This window comes from Chionomys nivalis, chromosome X (genome assembly GCF_950005125.1).
Source record: "Chionomys nivalis chromosome X, mChiNiv1.1, whole genome shotgun sequence".
Classification (NCBI taxonomy): domain Eukaryota; kingdom Metazoa; phylum Chordata; class Mammalia; order Rodentia; family Cricetidae; genus Chionomys; species Chionomys nivalis.
The window spans coordinates 98,547,747-98,567,623 of record NC_080112.1 but is presented as its reverse complement, the minus strand read 5'-3'; the positions used below and the strand labels follow the sequence as shown (position 1 = coordinate 98,567,623).

The window sequence follows — 19,877 nt, the reverse complement described above, 5'->3', positions numbered from 1 at the left end:
TTTGTGCTCCAGGCTTCAGGAGGCATCAGGTCCTCTAGGGTTGATGACAGGGCTGTTCCAGATAGATTTACTTGGAGGAGACCAACTGTCTTCTTTGCTGGTTAGAGTATGCTGCCCTGCTCCTCCTTGCCCTTCCTTTTTTCAGGCCTTGTTTTACAGGGGAGAAGGAACACTCCAGAGCTCCCTCAGTGTAGACACAGTGGTTGGGGACTGTCTTTGGGTCCATTTGGTGTCTCATTGGGCCTGACTATAGCACTTGGGATTGAAGCAGAAGTAGCTGATCTTTTTCCCCAGAGTCGAGTGAAGTAGCCTCTAGAATAACTGGCAAAAATGAGCTTAGCCAGCAGACAAGACCTTGCCCATCCCTCACCTATCCACCTTGCTCTGACTTGAGACGGGCTTGGGATGTGCCCTGGCCTGTTTCCGTGATTCTGTGATGACTTAGCTCTGTGACTGCCTGGTGCAGACCATCTTTAGTCTGAGTCATCACAGGCTCAGAAGTTCGGGAGACCCCACCAAAGGGAACTTGCAAAGACCTGTGGGCCTCTAACGTGGTAGGAAAAGGCTGCTGCCTCTTGTTCAAATGTCCTCGTGCACTGCATGGGGCACTTGACTTGAACAGCAAGGCAGTCAGACTCTGAACTGGGGTTTGAAAAACTTGGTTCCAGGCCACGCTTCATTTCCTTCCCCACACAAAAGGCTAGTATCTCAGTCACATGTCCAAGAACTGATTTGCCTGACTAAATTTTTGACAGAAAACATCACTGAGGTCTCAGGAATCTAGAAGGAAAGAAAAGAGGGGGGTGGGGACAAGAAAGAAAGAGAAAGAAAGAAGAAAGAAAAAACAGCTCTATGCTAACTACAATCACCCTGGTCTTAGGAGACAGTAACTTGAGAGGCAGCTTCTACGATGATGATGTAGCATAGAACAGATAAGACTCGTGGCCTTAGCAACATAGTGAGGCCTGGCTCAGCGGGAGGTATGTGGATAACTACAAGGAAACTGTCCCTGTAATGACCCTTACACAGATTACTCACAAGGCTGTGAATCCCGAGACTATTACAAATACCATGACTGAGCCTACTAGATTATGAGAACTAAGCCTTTACAGCTTGATGGGGGGGGGGGTCTTTCATATTTGCTTACATTTTCATTAGGCTGTTCGTGGTTCTCATTAATACACTGTTGTCTGAAGCTCCTCCTGCCTACATTCTTCCTTCTGTCTTCCACAAGTGTGAGATATGTAACACAGTAGCTCTCCTCATCTCCCTCCTTTTATCCATGCCAAGCCCCTCCCCAGCTTCTCTTTGGTGTCTGTCGACTTAGATCTTGGCATAAAGCTTCTAGGAGGACCCACGCTCTCCTTCACAGATACTCTAATGTCTCACTGTTTCACGTAGTTGTACAGCTTTTCAGAGGCAGGAGAGTACAGAGGTTAAAAGTACTCAAAATAACTGCGAACTGGATTGAAGTCTTCTACTCTGAGCTGTGTGTCTTTGGCCCCTAAGCTGCCATTTTTTTGGTGGTGATGATTGAACTTAGAGCCTCATCCAAGCTAAACGTATGCTCAACCACTGAACTGTACTGTTTTGTTGCATTTTAAAATGATCATGGTCACATAACTGCACCTCAGGGTTGTTGTAACGTTTATGTAGATCACTTAATGCCAGCACGTGGTGTGTCGTATGTATCTTCTATTTTCCATCTTCAAAACATGAGGTCGGAGGTGGAGCAAAGCTCTCACTAGGCCTTAAAACTTTTGTTGAGTTTAGAGCTGGAAATCTTGTTCTTAATCTATGGAGCTCAAAGTATATTTGCTTCAATGTGTTTTTAAATTTAGAATTTAAATTAAGGTTCAGGAAAACACATGAAACAAATACAGTGATTTCTGTCTTCTATTTTTGACTCTCCAAATGAAAATGTTATTTTTTTTCTTATACATAATCCACTACATAATTCTTTCTGGGATACAGTAATGGCCTGGAAGATCATATCTGCGTTTTCCATTTCTTGGCGTATCTTACTAAGACAAGCAGTGCTTCTCAACCTGAGGGTTGAATGATCCTTTCACAGTGGTTGCCTAAGATCATTGGAAAACACAAATATTTACATTATGAGTCATAACAGTAGCAAAATTAGAGTTATGAAGTAGCAACAGAAATAATTATATAGTGTGTGTGTGGCGGGGGTCACCACAACATGAGGAACTGTATTAAAGGGTAACAGTATCAGGAAGGTTGAGAACTACTTAAAGGAAGGAAAGAGGCAAATTATGTAGGAAACATGTGCTTGAGTGTCCAGCAATGGTTACATGCAGTGTTTGGTGCTCTATGTTAGTTTTATCTCTAATTCTTGTTAAAAAAAAATCCTATAAGATAGCAATGATCCTGCCAAATGAAGAAGAAACAGAATTCAGAGCTTGACTACATAGATTAAGTCCTTAATCTAGTAAATTGTAGAGCCTGGATTTTTGGCACTTTTGTCATAGTTCTCAAGCCCGTGCTTTCCACCTTACTCGGTCTTTTTGCCCTTTTCATGTGCATTGGTGTTTTGCCTGCATGTTATGTCTGTGTGAGGGTGTTGGATCCCCTGGGACTGGAGTTCCAGATGCTTGTGAGCTGCCATGAGGGTGCTGGGAATTGAAGCCAGGTCCTCTGGAAGAACAGCTGGTGCTCTTAACTGCTGAGCCATCTCTCCACCCCCCCCCACACACACACACTGCCTTTTAAATGTCTCTTAAACATTGGATGGTAATGTTATAGAACTAAGGGCATCGCTGGTTTAAATCCGAAGGACAATACTTCAAATCAGAAGTTTACTCGTAAGTATTAAGATGTGACAGCTATGTAGTTAAATCCATATTTCAAACAAGTCAGCAGCTCTAGAACCAATAAGGAGGTTTCAAAGGCCAAGAGCAGAGCTATGAAGAGGGAAGTTTTATTTTTTTGAAGAGTTTTTCTTTTTTCTTTTTTGGGGTGGTGTAATGCTGGATGTTGGGGATGAAGCCCAGGGCCTTGTAAATGTTAGGCAAGTACTCCATTGGGATATATTCCTAACCCATTCTGTCAGGATTTCTCTTAGATAGGCTTTCAAAGATGCAGAGTTGTATTGCTCTTCCCTTCACCCAAAAGGTTCAGCTAGACCTCTTGAAGTTGAAACTGAGAAACACAATGGAATATTATGCTTGTGGCAAGAGGAAACGTAGTGCTTAAAGAATGGAGCTGTGCTAATGGAATACAGGGGAGATGACTGTACTGGATCTTTCTGAGTTTCCAGCTCATCAAGAAGAAAAAGATACATGAGTTGTCCTGTGTGCCAGAGATGGGCCAGGAAGGAGAGCAAAGCACTTGGTACTGAAATTCTCCAGAGAAATGTTTGGCTGTGCTATGAGTCTCAGCAGAGAAACTGTATGGAATGCACGGGTGACTGGGGGAACAATAGAATGTTTCACTGTTGTGCAAATTTCGGTCCAGTAGCCTGTAATGAGAGTGTGCTTGAAGTAGCGGCTTGTCCTGCTTACTTCCTCTTCACCCCAATGGTGGACCAGCCTACAGTCAAAATCAGTCAGCTGGGGGAGGAGGATGGGCCACGAGAAGAAACTTGGTACATTCCCTACCAGTGGGGAGGGTCATCGAAAGTTGGTGCAAGCTGAACAGAGAAGGCTTAATCCTAAATCAAGCTCAGGAGGCCCTTTATTATTTAGTATTGGATATTCTAATCACTTAAGGCTCAATTTGTGATTAAAAGTAGATTGTACAGCTATTTAGAGGACAGAAAAAAATCATAAACCTGAGGGAAAAAAATTAAGTTTAAATGTATCATATTCCACAAATTTAAAGCTGCATTTTTGTATCTTCTTCCCAGTATTTTTGTCAATATATGTGCATTTGCTTGGCACAGTGTTTGTCACATTCCATGTTTCTATGAATGAATACTATTAGTGATTTAACTATGATTATTGTGGGATGTTTGCACACCGTGTGAAGATGTATTCTTATGATTAGTTTAATAAAAAGCTGAACAGCCAATAGCTAGACAGGAGAAAGGAAGAGGGGCAGGCAGGAATCTAGGCGTGCAAGAGACGCCAGGAGACATGGAGAGGAAACAGGAGGTGCAAGATGGAAGAGGTTAACACCACATGGTAGAATGTAGATTAATAAAAAAAATAGGTTTATTTAGGTTATATGACCTAGTTAGGAACAAGTCTAAGCTAAGGCCAAAATTTCATAATTAACAACAAGTCTCCGAGTCGTTATTTGGGGGCTGACAATCCGAAGATAGTCCGACAAGAAGGCTTGCTACATATGACTTTGTTGTTCCAACTTCCTTCTGCTTATTGTTTGCCTGCTATATATTTTTCCGTCGTATTTTTTGGTGCTGGAGATTGAACTCAGGGTCTTGCCTGTGCTAAGCAAGCATCCTGTCACTGAAATACACTTCATCCTCTTCCCCTTGTTTTATTTTAAACTCTTCCAGATACTTCTAATTACACCCTAAAAACAATCCTGAACTCTATGTCCTGTAAAATAATCCAGCCTGGGGTTTTCTTTCAATAAGAGGGTTTAATTCATATGGATTATTGGCATATTATAGATCTATTTCTGCCTTCACAGTTCTTTGTGTTTGCTATTTGCCATGTTTTCTATGCATCTTTCCATCCCTTTCTTTCTTGCCTACTGAGTATTCTTTGAAAACTGAAAGAATTTTTTTTTGGGGGGGTTGGTTTTTCAAGACAGGGTTTCTCTATGTAGAAATTTTTTTTTCAAAGTAGAAAGATAACTTTACTCAAAGGAAACAGTATAAATTAGCAAAAGATACACTGTCAAAATTTACAGTGGCTATGATCAGGTTACAACTCGGAGTGTCCTTTTATGAGGTCTAAAAGAAGCTTTGCTACTTATACATGTTTTTAATTTTTAATAATAATTAAAAAGAGTTTTCCAAAATTATTTAGCTATCTATATTTTTAGCACGACCTAGAGTAAAATATTTCCCAAGCCTATATTCTTCCTTGTACATATTTTTACATTATATTTTGGAATATATACTGTATATATATTATTATATATGTTTACCTTGGAAATTAAATGACAAAAATAAGGAAGATAAAGGAACTCTCCCTTTTCTGCTGTTGTACATCTACTATAAGTGTTTTTCTATAAGCCTTCATTAACACTCCAAGTTTTTGAGACAGAATCATTTTATGTAGACCAGGCTTGAGCCTCTAGCTGTCTAAGTGCTGGGATTACATGCATACAGCATCACACCTAGTTTTCTTCAATTCTTTGTGGTATCTTTACAAAGCCTTAGTCTGGAGACATCAGGCTGAGAACTTTATCTCTTGATGATAGATACACTTTACCTTTGGTAAGGGAGAAAGGACAGAGAATAATCATTTCTGAATATTTATTCTGTGCCAAAAATAGCCCTGGCTGGCCTGGTATTTGCTATATAAGCAGCTGGCCTCAAACTCACAGAGATCCTCCCGTGTCTGCCTCCTGAGTGCTGGGATTAAAGGCGTGTACCACTACATATGACTGATTCATTTTATTTCTAAATATGTGTATGAATGTATATCTGTATGTTGGTATGCATATATACTGGGTACAGGTGCCTATGGAGGCCGGATGAGGGTGTCAGATTCCTTGGATCCAGAGTTATAGTTGGTGGGTGTAATTCTCCTGGCTTGGGTGTGGGAACTGAACACAGGTCCTCTGTAAGAGCGGTATGAACTCATACTGCTGAGCCATCTCTCTAGTCCCTAAAAGCAATTTAAAAATGTAATATCTCTTACATACTTAGGCATGTGAGCTAAACCCTACTCTGGTAGGCCTCTCGTTTGAAGTTTTTCTAACAAATTCTGTTCATCCTTTGGGATGTTTCATGAGTATCATTTATACAGTGCTTCCTGAACTGGATTAAAGTCCTTCTTAAGAACTCATCTGGTTAACAAAATAAAGTGGCTATCATAAACCCTATTAAAAAGTTTTAAAAGATTTACCTTAAAAAAAAAAGAAAGAGCTCATCTGGATGGTGTAACCCTAGATTGCAAAGAGGATGTGAAGACAAAGGTTCTCCAAACTTGTCAATCACTAATTCAGAATTTGAATGAATACCTTCGGCCATCTGATCCAAAGAATTCACCTATCTAAATGAGGTACTTACTAAGATACAAAGAATAAATGAAATGTATGCCCTGGCAATGCTGAAGCATGCATGGGCAGCTCGTATATGGCAGTTCTGTTGAGCTTGTCCATATTGGGTTTCATGGTCTAAGTTGATGAGGACACCTGACCAGGTCTCTTCCTCAAGATACAAAGACTCTATTCACTGAGCAATTTACATGTTCCATGCATGAGGGTTAAAAAGTGATAGTAATTAGGTAATCAATAAGGTGCATAGAATTATCAACAAAACCCCTTTATTGTTTATGCAGGTCCTGCTGCTACTCTTCCTCTGTCCCTTAACCGAAAACAACTGGAATTTCGGGAGGACTAATTAACATATAGTATGTTTAGTCATTGCCTAATGGCCATACTGGAGCTGGCTTCTACTGATGACTGACAAATATACTGATGGAGTGCCTAAAAGCGTATTCAGGCAAGTAACTGTCTGCTCATTACAAAAAGGCTGATGGTAATGCTAGGAAGGATTTTTATTTTGCGGGGTGATGGTGGCACACACCTTTAATCCCAGCACTCAGGAGGCAGAAACAGGTAGATCTCTGTGAGTTCAAGGCCAGTCTGGTCTACAGAGGGAGTTCCAGGACAAAGCTACACAGAAAAACCCTGTCTCAAAAATCTTTTTTTAAAAAAAGGATATATTATTTTAGAAATTCCTATCTAAGGCTGCATATGGTGAGGAATGCCTTTAATCCTAAAATTTGGGAGGCAGAGACAGGCAGATCTCTGTTCTAGTTAGGATTACTATTGCTGTGAAAAAACATGGCCAAAATCAAGTTGGAAAGGAAAAGGTTTGTTTGGCTTACACTTCCACATTGAAGCCCATCATTTAAAGGAAGTGAGGACAGGAAATCAAGCAGGGCAGTAATCTGGAGGCAGGGGCTGATGCAGAGGCCATGGAGGAGTGCTGCTTACTGGCTTGCTTAGGCTTCTTTCTTATAGAACCCAGGACCATGAGTCCCACAATGTACCGGGCCCTTCTCCGTTGATCACTAAGAAAATGCTCTACAGGCTTGTCCATAGCCAATCTATTTATAAAGGCATGTTCTCAACTGAGGGTCCCATCTCTCAAATGACTTTAGCTTATTTAGTTGACAAAAAACTAGTCAGTACAAAGGCCATCCTGGTCTACATGGTAAGTTTCAGATCAGCCAGGGCAACATAGAGAGATGCTATCTCAAAACAATTTATGTCTAGGATAAAGAAAAGCTACTTTTTAAAATTACCCTGTATTTTTAGCTTTACTTTCCTAGTCCACTATTACTTGTAGAAAAATAATTAAGGATACCAACTATGTGGCCTTCATATATGCTGTGGATATATGAACATGCTATTGATATTATGACCAGGCTAGTTACGGGTCTCACTTCCTCCATGTTGCTTCACCATGAAGCTATTTAAATATTTATGTACTTAAATCTACCCATTTTTGATGGACACTTTGCCAATAATCTTATATTCAGAAAGGGCATATCTGAGTCAAGATGATACAAACCTCTACTTTAGGGCAGCATCCTTTGGTTTCATTGATGAAATGTGAACCATTAATCCATTTAGAATGTACTTTATATAGTAAAATATAATGGAAAGTACTCCCTCCCCAAACCACTCCCAGAAATATTTTCTCAAAATGTTCTTGATTCTATTATTCTTTCACTGATTCATATGTTCCAACACATGAAATACATATATTTATTCAGACACTTAAAATATTCTGTTCCTCTATTTTGGTGGCTAAAATACTTTTTTGTTAAGTGTCACTTTATACAAAATTTTGCTATGCAAACTTTTTAAAATTTTGCTATGCAAACTTTTTAAAATATTTGTTTTCTGTGTGTTTTGCATGCATGTATGGTCCTCAGAACTGAAGTTATACAAGGCTGTGTGCTACCATGTAGGTGCTGGGATCAAGCCCATGTCCTCTGCAAGGGCAACAAGTGTTCTTACTGCTGAGCTGATTCTTTAGGCCTCTCCTTACTTTTCAGAATTTTCCCACTTGACATATTCTTTCCATTCACTCATTTAAAAACAATTAAAAAAGAGACCATGAGTTTGACAGCAAGCAAGGCAGGGTATATGGGAAGGATCAAAGGGAAGAAAATGGAAATATTATAGTTCCAAAAATCTTAAAAGTAGCTTTTTAAAAATGGAAAGAGAAAAGCACCTCCCAAAGCCACAAAATAGGAGTCCTTTTTATATCAATCTCAGGGACAAAAACACTTAAATTATATGCATATTCTAATCTCACCTTTATTAAAATATGCATTCATAATTCTATGGGCATATGGTAAAGTAGTAATTATGGTTATTTCGTGTATGCTAAACAGCCCCACCTTCATCCATTTCTTTGCTTGTGTACCTGAGGCTTCCCAATATAGCCTACATATAAAAGGTCCTCCTTCTCCGGCTTTCAGTTTGGTAAAAGGGAGGAGGCTATCTGTATACTGGGAAGATGCAGAAGTAAAATAGAGGTTAGTCATTTTTTAGCTTGGCATCTTTGTTTTCAGGATTCAAATGTACATCATAACTGCTGTCAGATGGTCCCTTCCCCCGCAGCTGTATACCATTCCAGTAACCTTTGCCCCACACCCCATCTCCCCCTTTGCCTATTACAACTCAAAATGTAGTTACATTTGAAAACAGTCTTTACAGAAATAATTAGGTGATGTTACCACACCAGGCCCTAATCCAATGACTGGGACCTTGTAAGAAATTTGGAAATAAATAAGAAGACACAGAGATGGTCGTGGACACTACTTAAGAGCTAGCTGTCAGCATCATGATCCTTTGTGGTACAGAACTAAGAAATTTCTGTCCACCAGTCTATAGCATTGTTATGCTTGTCCAAACTGAACAATATACGCCATGACTCTGCCTCTCTGCCAATGAGAAAAAAGCTCCAGGACTCTGAATCATAGGATTCAGGAGTCTTCCAATTTGCCCTTAATCACATTTTCCAAATTTCAACAAAAATTCTGTTAATACTTTTCCTGCTAAAAGTGTAAAAACAGCCATATGGGGAAAAAAAAACATGACCAGGAACTTCTCCTAAGATTTAGAAAAGCAATCTAGCCCAGAGAAGCCACACTGAGGAGGGGAAGTGAACTGACAGGACATAACCCTATCTCCTACAGCAAGCATTTTAAAAAGATTTTCTCTTTTAATAATGTATATGTGTGGGCCATGTCCATGCAATTACCTGAGATGGCCAGAAGGTACCAGATCCCCTGGGGCTGGTGCTACAGGTGGTCATGAACTGCTGGGAACCAAACCTGGGTCCTCTGAAAGAGCAGTACAGGCTGAGCCATCTCTCCAGTCCAAGAAAGGGACTTTTCTTCTGGAAGACAAATTCTTCTGTGCCATCTAAATATTTAATAAGCCTGCATTTGTTAGACTTAGTAATACAAAAGGCACACCAGAAAAGTTTTTGCTTTGAAATTTAGAAACAAGTTTTATTTAAGATCTGAAATACAATTCCTAAAATATCAACTTTTCAGAAAACTGTGGCTACACAATAATGCATTGCCTCTATCATGTTAGAACGTGCATTAGACTCAAATACAAAAACCAGAAAACAAATCACCATCCTTCAACAATTTGAGCAAAGATAGAATGAATGCCTAAGGAACAACAAAGATGGATTGCAGAGGATGGGCTGTTTACATCAAGCACCAAAAAAAAAAAAAAGAAGCACAAATGCATGGGTTTGCGGGTATATACATTAAGTTGAACCTTTGGCACTAGGAACCAGGGCATCTTATCACGTAGCATTAACACATATTAGAAAACCGTGTAGTGTCAAAGGGATAGAACCACCAGCATTCAAGCAATGTTGTCAACTAGGCAATAAAATGTTCTACTGAATTTCTTCTTTGTCTAATTACTGCATACACTGGTAGCAACTCTGAAATGAAGAAAGGAGCCGAGCACTCCTTTTATTTTCTGCTTACAACAGAACAGGAAACAAACTGAAACATAAGCCCTGTTTTACACTGACAGTTTTAAGGAACATCAATTATACAATGAAAGGACTAAACAGAAGTGTTTACAGATACCAGACAATAGTGAGCGGTCAGTAGACCTTCACAGGGCTTTGCGATGATACTCAGCAGAAGCCACTTTGTAATCACTGGCAGTAAACAGAGAGGCAGAATTCTTTGCCAGATACTTAAGGAAATCATGCAGATAGCCCAACAGTAATGCAAGGCTTTTCTCATCAAGGGGCGTATAAGCCAACATTGCCCCAATTCTCACAAATAATCTCAGTAGGTGTGGTGCCCCATAGATCTGCGACATTGGCGCATCGGGGTGAGCCAGAAGGATTTCAGCATATTGGGGCCTCTCAAACTTGTAGAGCAGCTGAGTGCCCAGCATCACATTGAAATACTCTTTTATCCCTCCCACCACCTCATTCACTGCGTACTCCTTATTATCAACATTTCCCTGCGATCTCTTACAATTGGCATACTCCTCAAGAATGGCATCTACATTCTTTTTAGCAGGGAGCTGGAACAACTGCTTCTGCCTAGTAACCAAGTCCCAGTCCTCCACCAGCCATGGTTTTAATTCTTCAGGAATCTTCACTTTCACCTCCATTCTATTCTTAAATGCCTCCTCACTCTCCACAGTGGGGTCAGCCCGTGCCCTTTTCTTACGTGGGGGCTGGGGCATTTCGCTGGTGCTGCCGCCATCGCCGTTACCAGGAGCCTTCTGCTTGTTCTTGCGTGTCTTCCGCACCGAGCCAGAAGGGGGGTTCTCAGCAGAGCGACCGCCCCATCTTCCTGGGAGGGCTGGTTCAAGATTCTTTGGCTGGGAACCAGCTGACTTCTTTCCGGAGGCAGCTCCCCTCATCTTACTTCTCTGCATGTTGCCTCGAGTTGGCTTCTTAAAGTTGTCTTCTTCAGCAGATTGTTGTCCACGAGTTTGAGAAGCCTGCTTTCTGGAACTCATTCAACCCTGTTTTTATTCCAACCACTGTAATATATAAAGTATTTTATTTGGTTGTTTACTATGGTGACTTTGAGGTCCATCAGAACACAACACATGCCCAAATCTGTTGGCTATGGATTCCAGGTCCTATTTCTGGATCATTTATAAGTGCATTTCTATCTTCTCCTTTCTCGAATCCTTACTACCACCCACAACCCTTGCCTCACTCAACAACTCTTGAGACATGCCCACAAAATCATTTCTTGATGCTATTTAAAAGACAGGGATTTAATTTTAGAAAAAGATATTGTGACAAAACCATAGAAGGAAGTGGAGTTGAAATTCACGACTGGAACAAGAATAAGAATTTCAAAAGTATAAGGAAGAATGGCTTAATGGGTTGTAGGTAAAATGAATTAACAGTAAAAGTTGGTGTGTACAAGTCTAGGTATGCCTTAAGTAGCATAATGGCAAAGAGAAACGATACACACCTCACACAGAGGAATACAATAATTGAAGGTTAGAGTCAAACTGGCTTCTGTAGCACTACGCCTGGGTAGCTAATTAAAAGCACAGATTTTTAAGGGTTAGTTTGACACCATCAGAAAACAAGATTAGCCCAGTGATCGTTACACAAAGAAAACAGCTCAGTAACTGCTTGTTGGAAGAGGAGAACCTGGGGTAGGTGCGAGCCACAACTTTCAGGTTTTGTAATATCATCAGATGAGATGTATGCACAAGTAAAGTGCTCAGAGGAGAAGGATGCTTGGTTTGGGACTTTTTATATTGGGGGTGTGCACTTGAACAGAGAATGTTCACACTCAGGTAAGAGGCAAAGAAGTGGAGATTTAAGTAGTTGTTGTACAGCTGGTAGCATACACTATGAACCAGTGAACCATTTCATTGAGAACAGAGGAATTTCACACATAGAATTCTGGAAAACCTAAGGAAAAAAGGTATTAGGTATTAAAAAGGAATTATCAAGAAAGAGACCACAGATAAAATAAAATGGTGAGATCTTCATTGGAGAGGAAGAATGTGATTTTGGAAGCCAAAGTTAGGTTTCAAGAGAAAGAATGTTCAGTGAAAATGAGCTAAAAAATAAATCTCCTGCTACTCTTATAGCATGACTCATTAAACAATCCCCTTGACTTACACAATCTTCCTTCTTTCCCTTCCAAGGACTCCTAGTAATTTCCCAGATGGAATCTTAGAGATCTCCTAGGATGGTCTGGAAGGATGAAGTGAGAATACAACCTAAAAAGGAAAGTAGGTATCCACAATGAAGATGAACTTTTGTGAAAACATTCAAGAAAAAAAACACAAATGTGTCTTACATATATGAAGGAAAATATTAAGATTTTTTCATCTGCCAAATGGAGTTGAAAGAACTCAAACAAATGATACATGACAAATGATTCCTGGTCTGTTACAGGTGGCTATAAGCATGTCATGTTATGGCTGAACAGCTTAGCACAGCACCTCACACAAACATTTCCACATGTGAATGTGGATACAAAGATTTCACTCAAGTGGCTGTACATTTACATATTCAACAGGCAGACAGTAATATGAATTACTTATACATACTACAGAATACAGGTTCATATACTGGCACTTAAAACTCCATTGGTTAAATAGGTAAGAAGCACAGAAAGGGACCCTAAAATGGACAGATAGCACAGGAAGAACTAAGCCCAATTGTTATGACCAATGCGATCCCATTTGTTTTAAACAGGTGTGTAAATGTGTAAAACATGGCTGTTACATATTCATGGCAACCTCTGAGAATAGGATGACAGCCTATTAATTAAAGCCAGATTTAGCCAATCATGTAGGTAGGTATCGTGGAATTCCCGTGGGGGAAAATTCAGACTTAAAGACTGGCTTAGAAATGAAAGCCACAGGTGCTTAGAATATTAGGCAGTTCAAGTTAATACCGTTTAATCCAAAAGACACGAAGGAAGCGCCATGCAGAAAGTGAAAGGTGATACTAGCCCTTTAAGCATTGAAATTGGTGAATACAGAAGCTAACAGTATGGGAATGAAAATCATTATGCTAAGAGATAAAAATATGCCCTGTAAAAGTTTGGTGGTGATGGTAGCTAGAAATGCTATTTTCTTGTAAACTCTCATCCTCACAAAATGCTGCTGCTAGATTTTTCTTTTCTTCTTTAAAATGTAGATTTGTGAGTAGGAAAAAATCTTGGAGAAAGAGTGAAATCCAGAAAGCTCATCCTGGGACTATTTAACTAAACTAAAAAAATAATATATAAAAATAAAAAATTAAAATATAAAACACCCAGGAACCATTTTGGAAGCCACAGTGATCATCAGCACTTCTTTACCAATGAACTTGAGAATGACAGCTGAACTTATTACATTGCTTGATTATATTCTATTATCCATACATATTCATATGCTAAATGCAATGGCTTGACATTTCTATAGGAAAATTCATAACATTCAGGCCAAGCTTATATGGCCAGAGTAAATAAAGGCAGGATACATGCCAGACTCTACAGTCCAGGGCTGGGATTAAAGTTCTACATCCAGCTCTATTTTCTATGCTCTGTACCTTTCCCACAAACTTACCACCACCCCATGAACTTTGTATGTCTCTTCCCTGCCCCTCAAACATTGCTACTAAATGTTGTTCAATTAGCTTACCTACCCTTTACTCCAGACTTCCTCTCCCTCATTTAAATAAAATTGAAAGTTCTAACAGTTAATCTTGGATCTTTTGTAGTAGCACACAGGTCTTAGACCAATACACCACTTCCCCACTAAATCCCTGCATACTAGCTCTAGAATAATCCAAACAATATATTATGTTTGCCCCTATTTGTGTATTGAAGTACAGGTAAGCACATATTCTCTAATCTTGGATCTCATCCTCTAAAAAAAAAAAAATCTTTTAAAGAAAATCATGTTCCCATGTTAAGGTTATAATATGCACCTTAGGCTATGTTCAGACATTTTTTCTTATATTTCTTCCAACACTCCAAGCTGCGGTATTTAGTAGACCAAGGTGCAACATATTTAAGGTGTTTTACCTGGTGCTAAATTGTTTTCCCTTAAAAAACTGTATGAATTTATAAACCTAACTGAGTAAAAATGATCAGTTACACACTACATCCTCTGGTAAACACTAGAAAATCTTTTTATTTTTGCCCCGCATGTAAGGAAGTCTTCTACTGCTGAGTTATATTCCCGAGCCTTAACACCTTTAACTCACGGCCTCCCACATCTTAGGCAAGCACTCAACTGCTAAGACAACTAGATCCCAACCTGCAAACATTATTTGCTTTTTGCCAATCTAACTTATATAGTGGGTTATCTTCATTTGAAATGCATGATCTCAAGGCATCTTTTCTTATTTCGCTGGTCAGACCTCTTTTTCTCACACGGGCATTTTTATTTCCTTTTCTTCTAGGGTGCTTCTTGTTTCACATTCATCATACCACCAGTTTTTTTTTTTTTTGTTAAGATCCCGGCTGGCTTTTCCTTTGCAACCTTTGGCTTTGTTATGCCCAGGGGAAATGATGCTAAACAAATTTTGTAAATTAGTTCCTTTATTATTTCTTTGTATGTTTTTAGGTTCTCCCAAATTTACAGAAATATTTTCTCAATGTTCATTACTGATGAGCCCATTCTTTCCTCAATGAGAAATGCTATTCTATAAATATAGGTATTCATAAGTATAAGTGACTTGACATTTAAGGGGCTCTCTTCCCAAGCTCAGGCTAGCCTGAAATTTGCATCAAACCTCCTGCTTTTGCTTTCCAGCCACTGAAATTACAGGCCCAAGCTGCCACACCCATTTGTAGGCCCTATCAGTGATAATTCTCATTGTGCTTGTAACAGTATAATGGTTCAATTATTATGGTTTAAGGGCATAAATGTTGCTCTAGAATATTATCTGTAAATGGATATTAAAGGTAGTTTATGTGTTATTATTTTAGCAGCAAAATACTGGGGATAACCTTACATTTGTAATGTGAAATATCATGTCAGATAAAGGAATGTCACTGTGAAAGAAATACCATGAAAGTTAGACAAGAGATCTATGAATGGAAAAAGACACTCAACGACTATTTGTTAAACAAACATAGGTAGTTAACAGCATCTATATTGAAACCATAGTCTGTACAATAAAAACCATAAAATATTCTTGTGTACATCTGTACACTTTAGATTGTAATTAGGTAATCTAGAAGGAAATGAAGAAAGCTGGTAAGTAATTGACTGTAGAGAGAAGGGTTAGTGAGAAAAAAAACACACACACCCCAAAACCCTGAGCCATACACATTATCCATGACTTTGTGATGTGCTCATCCGTGGATTTTACATATATTTTCATTTCATTACCACTGCACACTGTGCGCTTCATAGGCACACTACTCAGATGGTCCCCAAAGGCCCAAGTCAAGAGCCTTTTCCTCTGCGAGGTTTCCCTATTTCCGAGCTCTCTGGCCCTTGCTTTGTCAGTCCCTATTGATCCACTTTCAGCCCCCAATCATTCTCCTAATTGCTCTCTTCTACCGGGGAAGTGCTCTCCGCGGAAACCTAGCTTTTACAAAGGAGAAAAATTAAGAGAATTATATAACTCCTTTAAAAATGTCGCTGTGAATAGACTGGGGCACACCCCTTCCTTTCACTGCTTCATGCAATGCGACTCCAAATGCAGTTTTGTGTGTGCATGTGTCACAAACACATCAGTTATCAATCCCGACAATTCACTGGCAGAAACCTTTAGTTAACTGTACATATGGGGACCACATCGTTTACACATTTTCCCCATCTCTTGGTCTCTGTATAAAATCAGGCATATATAAACCTTCTCATTTGGATCACGAAACATTTCTTATGCTCAAAACCACTGTTTTTGAGAAAGGGTCTCACCTCAAGTGCTTCAGGCTAGACTCAAACCCACTATAAAGCTGAGGGTAACTCTGAGCCTCTGAAATTCCTGTCTCCACCCCCCAAATATTTGATTGCAGCCATGTGCTCCCACAGTTGGCTTGTGCACAGCTGGGGAATCAAACGTGGAACTTCATGTATGCTAGGGAAGTACTCATTCCTGACCCAACAGATCATTTGCAGTCTGAACAAAAGAGGAAAATGGTATTAAAGAAAATGGTTAGCTGATGGATATGGTAGCTAAAATTATAGTTCTGGGAAATTTCCTCAAAAGTAATTGTACTTAAAACTTTGATCAGATAAAGCCAGAAGTCTTAATTTCAGAATTCAGCTCTAGTAGTAAATTGCTGCTTCTGGAAAATGAGAGAAACAAAAAATATTAATTAAAAAAATTCCATGAAAATTATATTCATGATTTCACAAAAATGTGTTCTTGTGTGCGTGTATAAAATGTTTCATGACTACTAAAGCCAGAGGTATTATTCCATCAAATACTTGTATGAGGACATTCTGGAACAAAGGAAGTTTCTTGTTCACAATTACACAGTAAGTGGCAGCACCGGTAATCAAATCCATCAAGCCCTCATTTGCTCTTGAGAAAAATATTCCATTATTTGAATCTGTGAAACCATTACATAGCACTAATTTTCAGATTTTTTTTGAGATGAAGATTACATGGGCCCATATCTAATGTGTATCCTTACCCTTTCAGAATTTAGAGCACTTTCTCAGATGGGAGCTTATTAATCTTCAAAATATTCCTAGCCATTTAGGAAGGTTATGTGATATGATCTTGTTTGTGAACTGAGGCCAGAAGGAAAGCACTTACCCTGTATTCTGCAAACAGGAATGGTTCTGCAACCAGGGTCAGATCTCCTGATCCTTATTGTGTAGCAAACTTAGCTTTTCTGATGATGACCTAGAAGGTCAAACAAAGAGATGGAAAAGGACAGAAAAGATGTGAGACGGTGATTTTCTTTTCCATCTGTCATTGCAATTTTATCTCACACAAAGGACATCAAAGCTGATAAATGCACAAATTTTATTTTCTTGTGGTTATATTTTCAAATTACTTTATTGTTTCTTTATCAATTTTTGAAAAAAAATGAATAATTTCTCTTAAGGATAATGTGAAATAAATAAAACTGTAACGGAACACCATTACAAATGGATGCGAATCCATCATCCAGCTTCAACAATTACCAACTGAAGGCCATCTTGTTTCATCTGTAACCCCACCCACTGCCCCCCCCCATTTTTTAAGCTACCGAAAAAAATGACTTAAGAATTATGAAAAATTTCAAATATATACCAGGGGGAAAAGACAAATACAGGAAACCCCATCTGCCCACCCCTCAGCTTAAAAACGATTATTAATCGAAGGTCCCAGTTATACCCCTCCCATCTCTCTCCACCGCTGAAATTATTCTGAAGCAAATCCTAGTCATCCACGTATTCTGAAGCCATTTTCAGACATTATTTAATCTTTACGCAAATATATACAAATATACATAGATTTCCACAAATAAAGCAATCTGAAAACATAACCACATCGCTACCAGAAACGTCTAAAAAAAAAATCTGACACCCGATTTCATTAAAGAATATTAATTCCGCATTTAAAAATTCCCGATGAGTCTTAAAGAAAATTTTACAATTGGCGTTCTCGATCAGGATTCAAACAAGGCCTACTCATCGCATGTGCTTCATACCTAGCTTGTTCTCATTCTCCTTCCCCTACCTCCTTTCTCTCCCGCTCGCTCTCTCGTTTTTTTTTTTTTTTTTTTTGGTTTAATGTGGGAAAATTCCAATCCCCAGCTATTCTGAAGCGATTCTCGGCTAGCAAATTTTACCCATAAAATAATTTCTTCTAAAAAAAAAAAAAAAAAAAAAAGATGCGCCGAAAAAGATAGTACAACGAGCGAATCTGCGTAATTTATAATTTTCTTCGGCTAAGCAAATATCGATCTTTAATAACAACTGCTAATATCTTTCGAGAGACAGGCTTCACAATTAATGCCGTACATGCACTATTTTGCTGTTCACATTTGAGTGCACGGCTCTGAGATGGATACTATGATCGCCGTTTCACAAACATGGAAACCGAGACACAGAAAGGAGCCTTGCCCGAGTTGGGCGTTGGCGAGCAGGAATACGAATCCAGCTTTGCCTGAATATGAAGCCACTAGCTAATCCTGTCCAAAGACGCGGAGAAAAGAGGAAATCATCGACCCTTCCTCCCCACCCCCACCCCGAAACCTGAAGCGAGAATCCAGTTCTTTCCAGCAGCCGACGTGTGTTCACCGCTGCTCCTCCAACCGCCATAGTAAAGCCAGGTTTCTCTGGCAACTGATATCCATAGGCAGACACGTCACCCTGGGGGGGGGGCTTAGCCTTTCAGCCAATCACAGTCGTCTTGTCTCCGTTTTAGAATGTTCCATAACCAAATGATTGGCCCGCCACCCCCACGTCAGCAGTGACGCTCCGCCGCAGTAAAGGCGGGTGCTAGCAACCTGCTTCTTCATGGTTCAGGCCGAAATCAAACCAATTACCGTCCTTCTTCAGTGCCGATTCCGGCCAATGACAGTCGCCCTTTTAGGCTCTTAGCCCGCCCTCCAAATGCGCTGCAGCCGTTGGGTCAGAAGTCTATAGGGCAGCATGTTCACGTGGCCTGTTTTCACGACCCAGAGTTCCCCTGACCGTGGGTTTTTTTTTTTTTTACCCCCACCTCCTTTCCCTCGCTCTCTCTTTTTCTCCTGCAGGGAGGCATTATGGGTTTGTGTGTCCGTTCCCCTCCCCCGCCCCCGCACCACTGGGAAAGGAAGTGTCTACGTGGCTTGCGGAAATAGGATAGGCGGAAATGAGCTAAGCTTCCCGCGAGTGGGAAGAGCGAGGTCAAAGCGAGGGCCACGCCCCCGAGCCTGTTGCGCAACTCTCGGAACAGGAGCAAAAAAAGGAATAATGAAGGTTTTGATGTGTGTGTGTGTGTGTGTGTGTGTGAGGGTGGTGAGTGCCACAGGCGGATGGCGTGAGAACCTGGGTGTAGGTGCACGGGCACGCTCGCGTGGCCGTGGACTGTGGGTGTGGGCGCCTACCAGCCCTCGTGGCGCCGGAGGTGGTGGGTGTGCGCAGGCGTGCACTCCCTGCGGTGGCGGGAGGGGCCCGATTGTGTGTTGTAGGTGAGATGCTTTATATTGGTGGATTTCTGCTTTTTTATATTAGCAAACTGCATTAATGGAAAGGAAGATAATTAAGACTAAGTACTAGTAACATAAGTAAAGGGCTTTTGTTAGAAAAGGCCTGCGATTTAATCTATTTACTCCCCCCCCCCTTTTTTTTCTTTGAGACCCGGTCTCACTATGGGTCTTGGCTGGCCTGGAACTCGTAGAGACCCACCAGTCTCTTTTTCTTCCTCTCGAGTACCTGGGATTAAAAGCATGCGCCATTCCACCCAGTCTGATTTAATTTTAGACCATATAGATGCCCTTTATTCCCACGTTTTAGTTGACCAAAATGAACCCCTCTGGTTAAAATACAAAACTATATTACCTACTTAAAACGGCGCGTCTTTAAAATTTTCAAGTATACTCCCCTCCTCGCCATCACCGAGACCTCCCCTTTGCAGCTCATGCATTTTACTGCATAATTGGCAGAAATAATTTGCAACGCGAACATACGGAATTAAATTCCCCTCTGATAGAGACACCTCCAAATTTTTGCGGGCTCTAAGCTTCACCTACCTTTTGTCCTAGTCTTCAAGCATCGTGATCCTCAGGCAAATAGGCTTTCGGTCAGTTTTCCAGAAACTTCACTGGGTGAGGTTTATATCTCTTGAATCTGCC

At 40.1% G+C, this 19,877-nt stretch overlaps 1 protein-coding gene across 4 annotated transcripts; it reads right to left on the bottom strand.

Moving 5' to 3' along the window:
• Window positions 1-9,613: 9,613 nt before the first annotated feature.
• Window positions 9,614-19,861, bottom strand: Morf4l2 (mortality factor 4 like 2). Of its 4 annotated transcripts, none has more exons than XM_057759975.1 (4): window positions 19,776-19,861; window positions 16,865-16,954; window positions 12,269-12,369; window positions 9,614-11,157 (listed from the first exon to the last, which is right to left on the bottom strand). In XM_057759975.1, exon 4 carries the CDS (start codon window positions 11,131-11,133, stop codon window positions 10,267-10,269), a length of 867 nt encoding a protein of 288 aa, XP_057615958.1. In that variant the 5' UTR covers window positions 11,134-11,157; window positions 12,269-12,369; window positions 16,865-16,954; window positions 19,776-19,861; the 3' UTR covers window positions 9,614-10,266. The 4 variants fall into 4 exon arrangements, with proteins under 4 accessions (XP_057615958.1, XP_057615957.1, XP_057615960.1 ...); XM_057759974.1 differs by lacking the exon at window positions 19,776-19,861 and adding an exon at window positions 18,295-18,429; XM_057759977.1 differs by lacking the exon at window positions 12,269-12,369.
• Between the last annotated feature and the right edge of the window lie 16 nt (window positions 19,862-19,877).

What these genes read in the sequence shown, in the direction of transcription:
- Morf4l2 (XM_057759975.1), bottom strand. Translation starts at nt 11,133, where the DNA reads ATGAGTTCCAGAAAGCAGGCTTCTCAAACTCGTGGACAACAATCTGCT.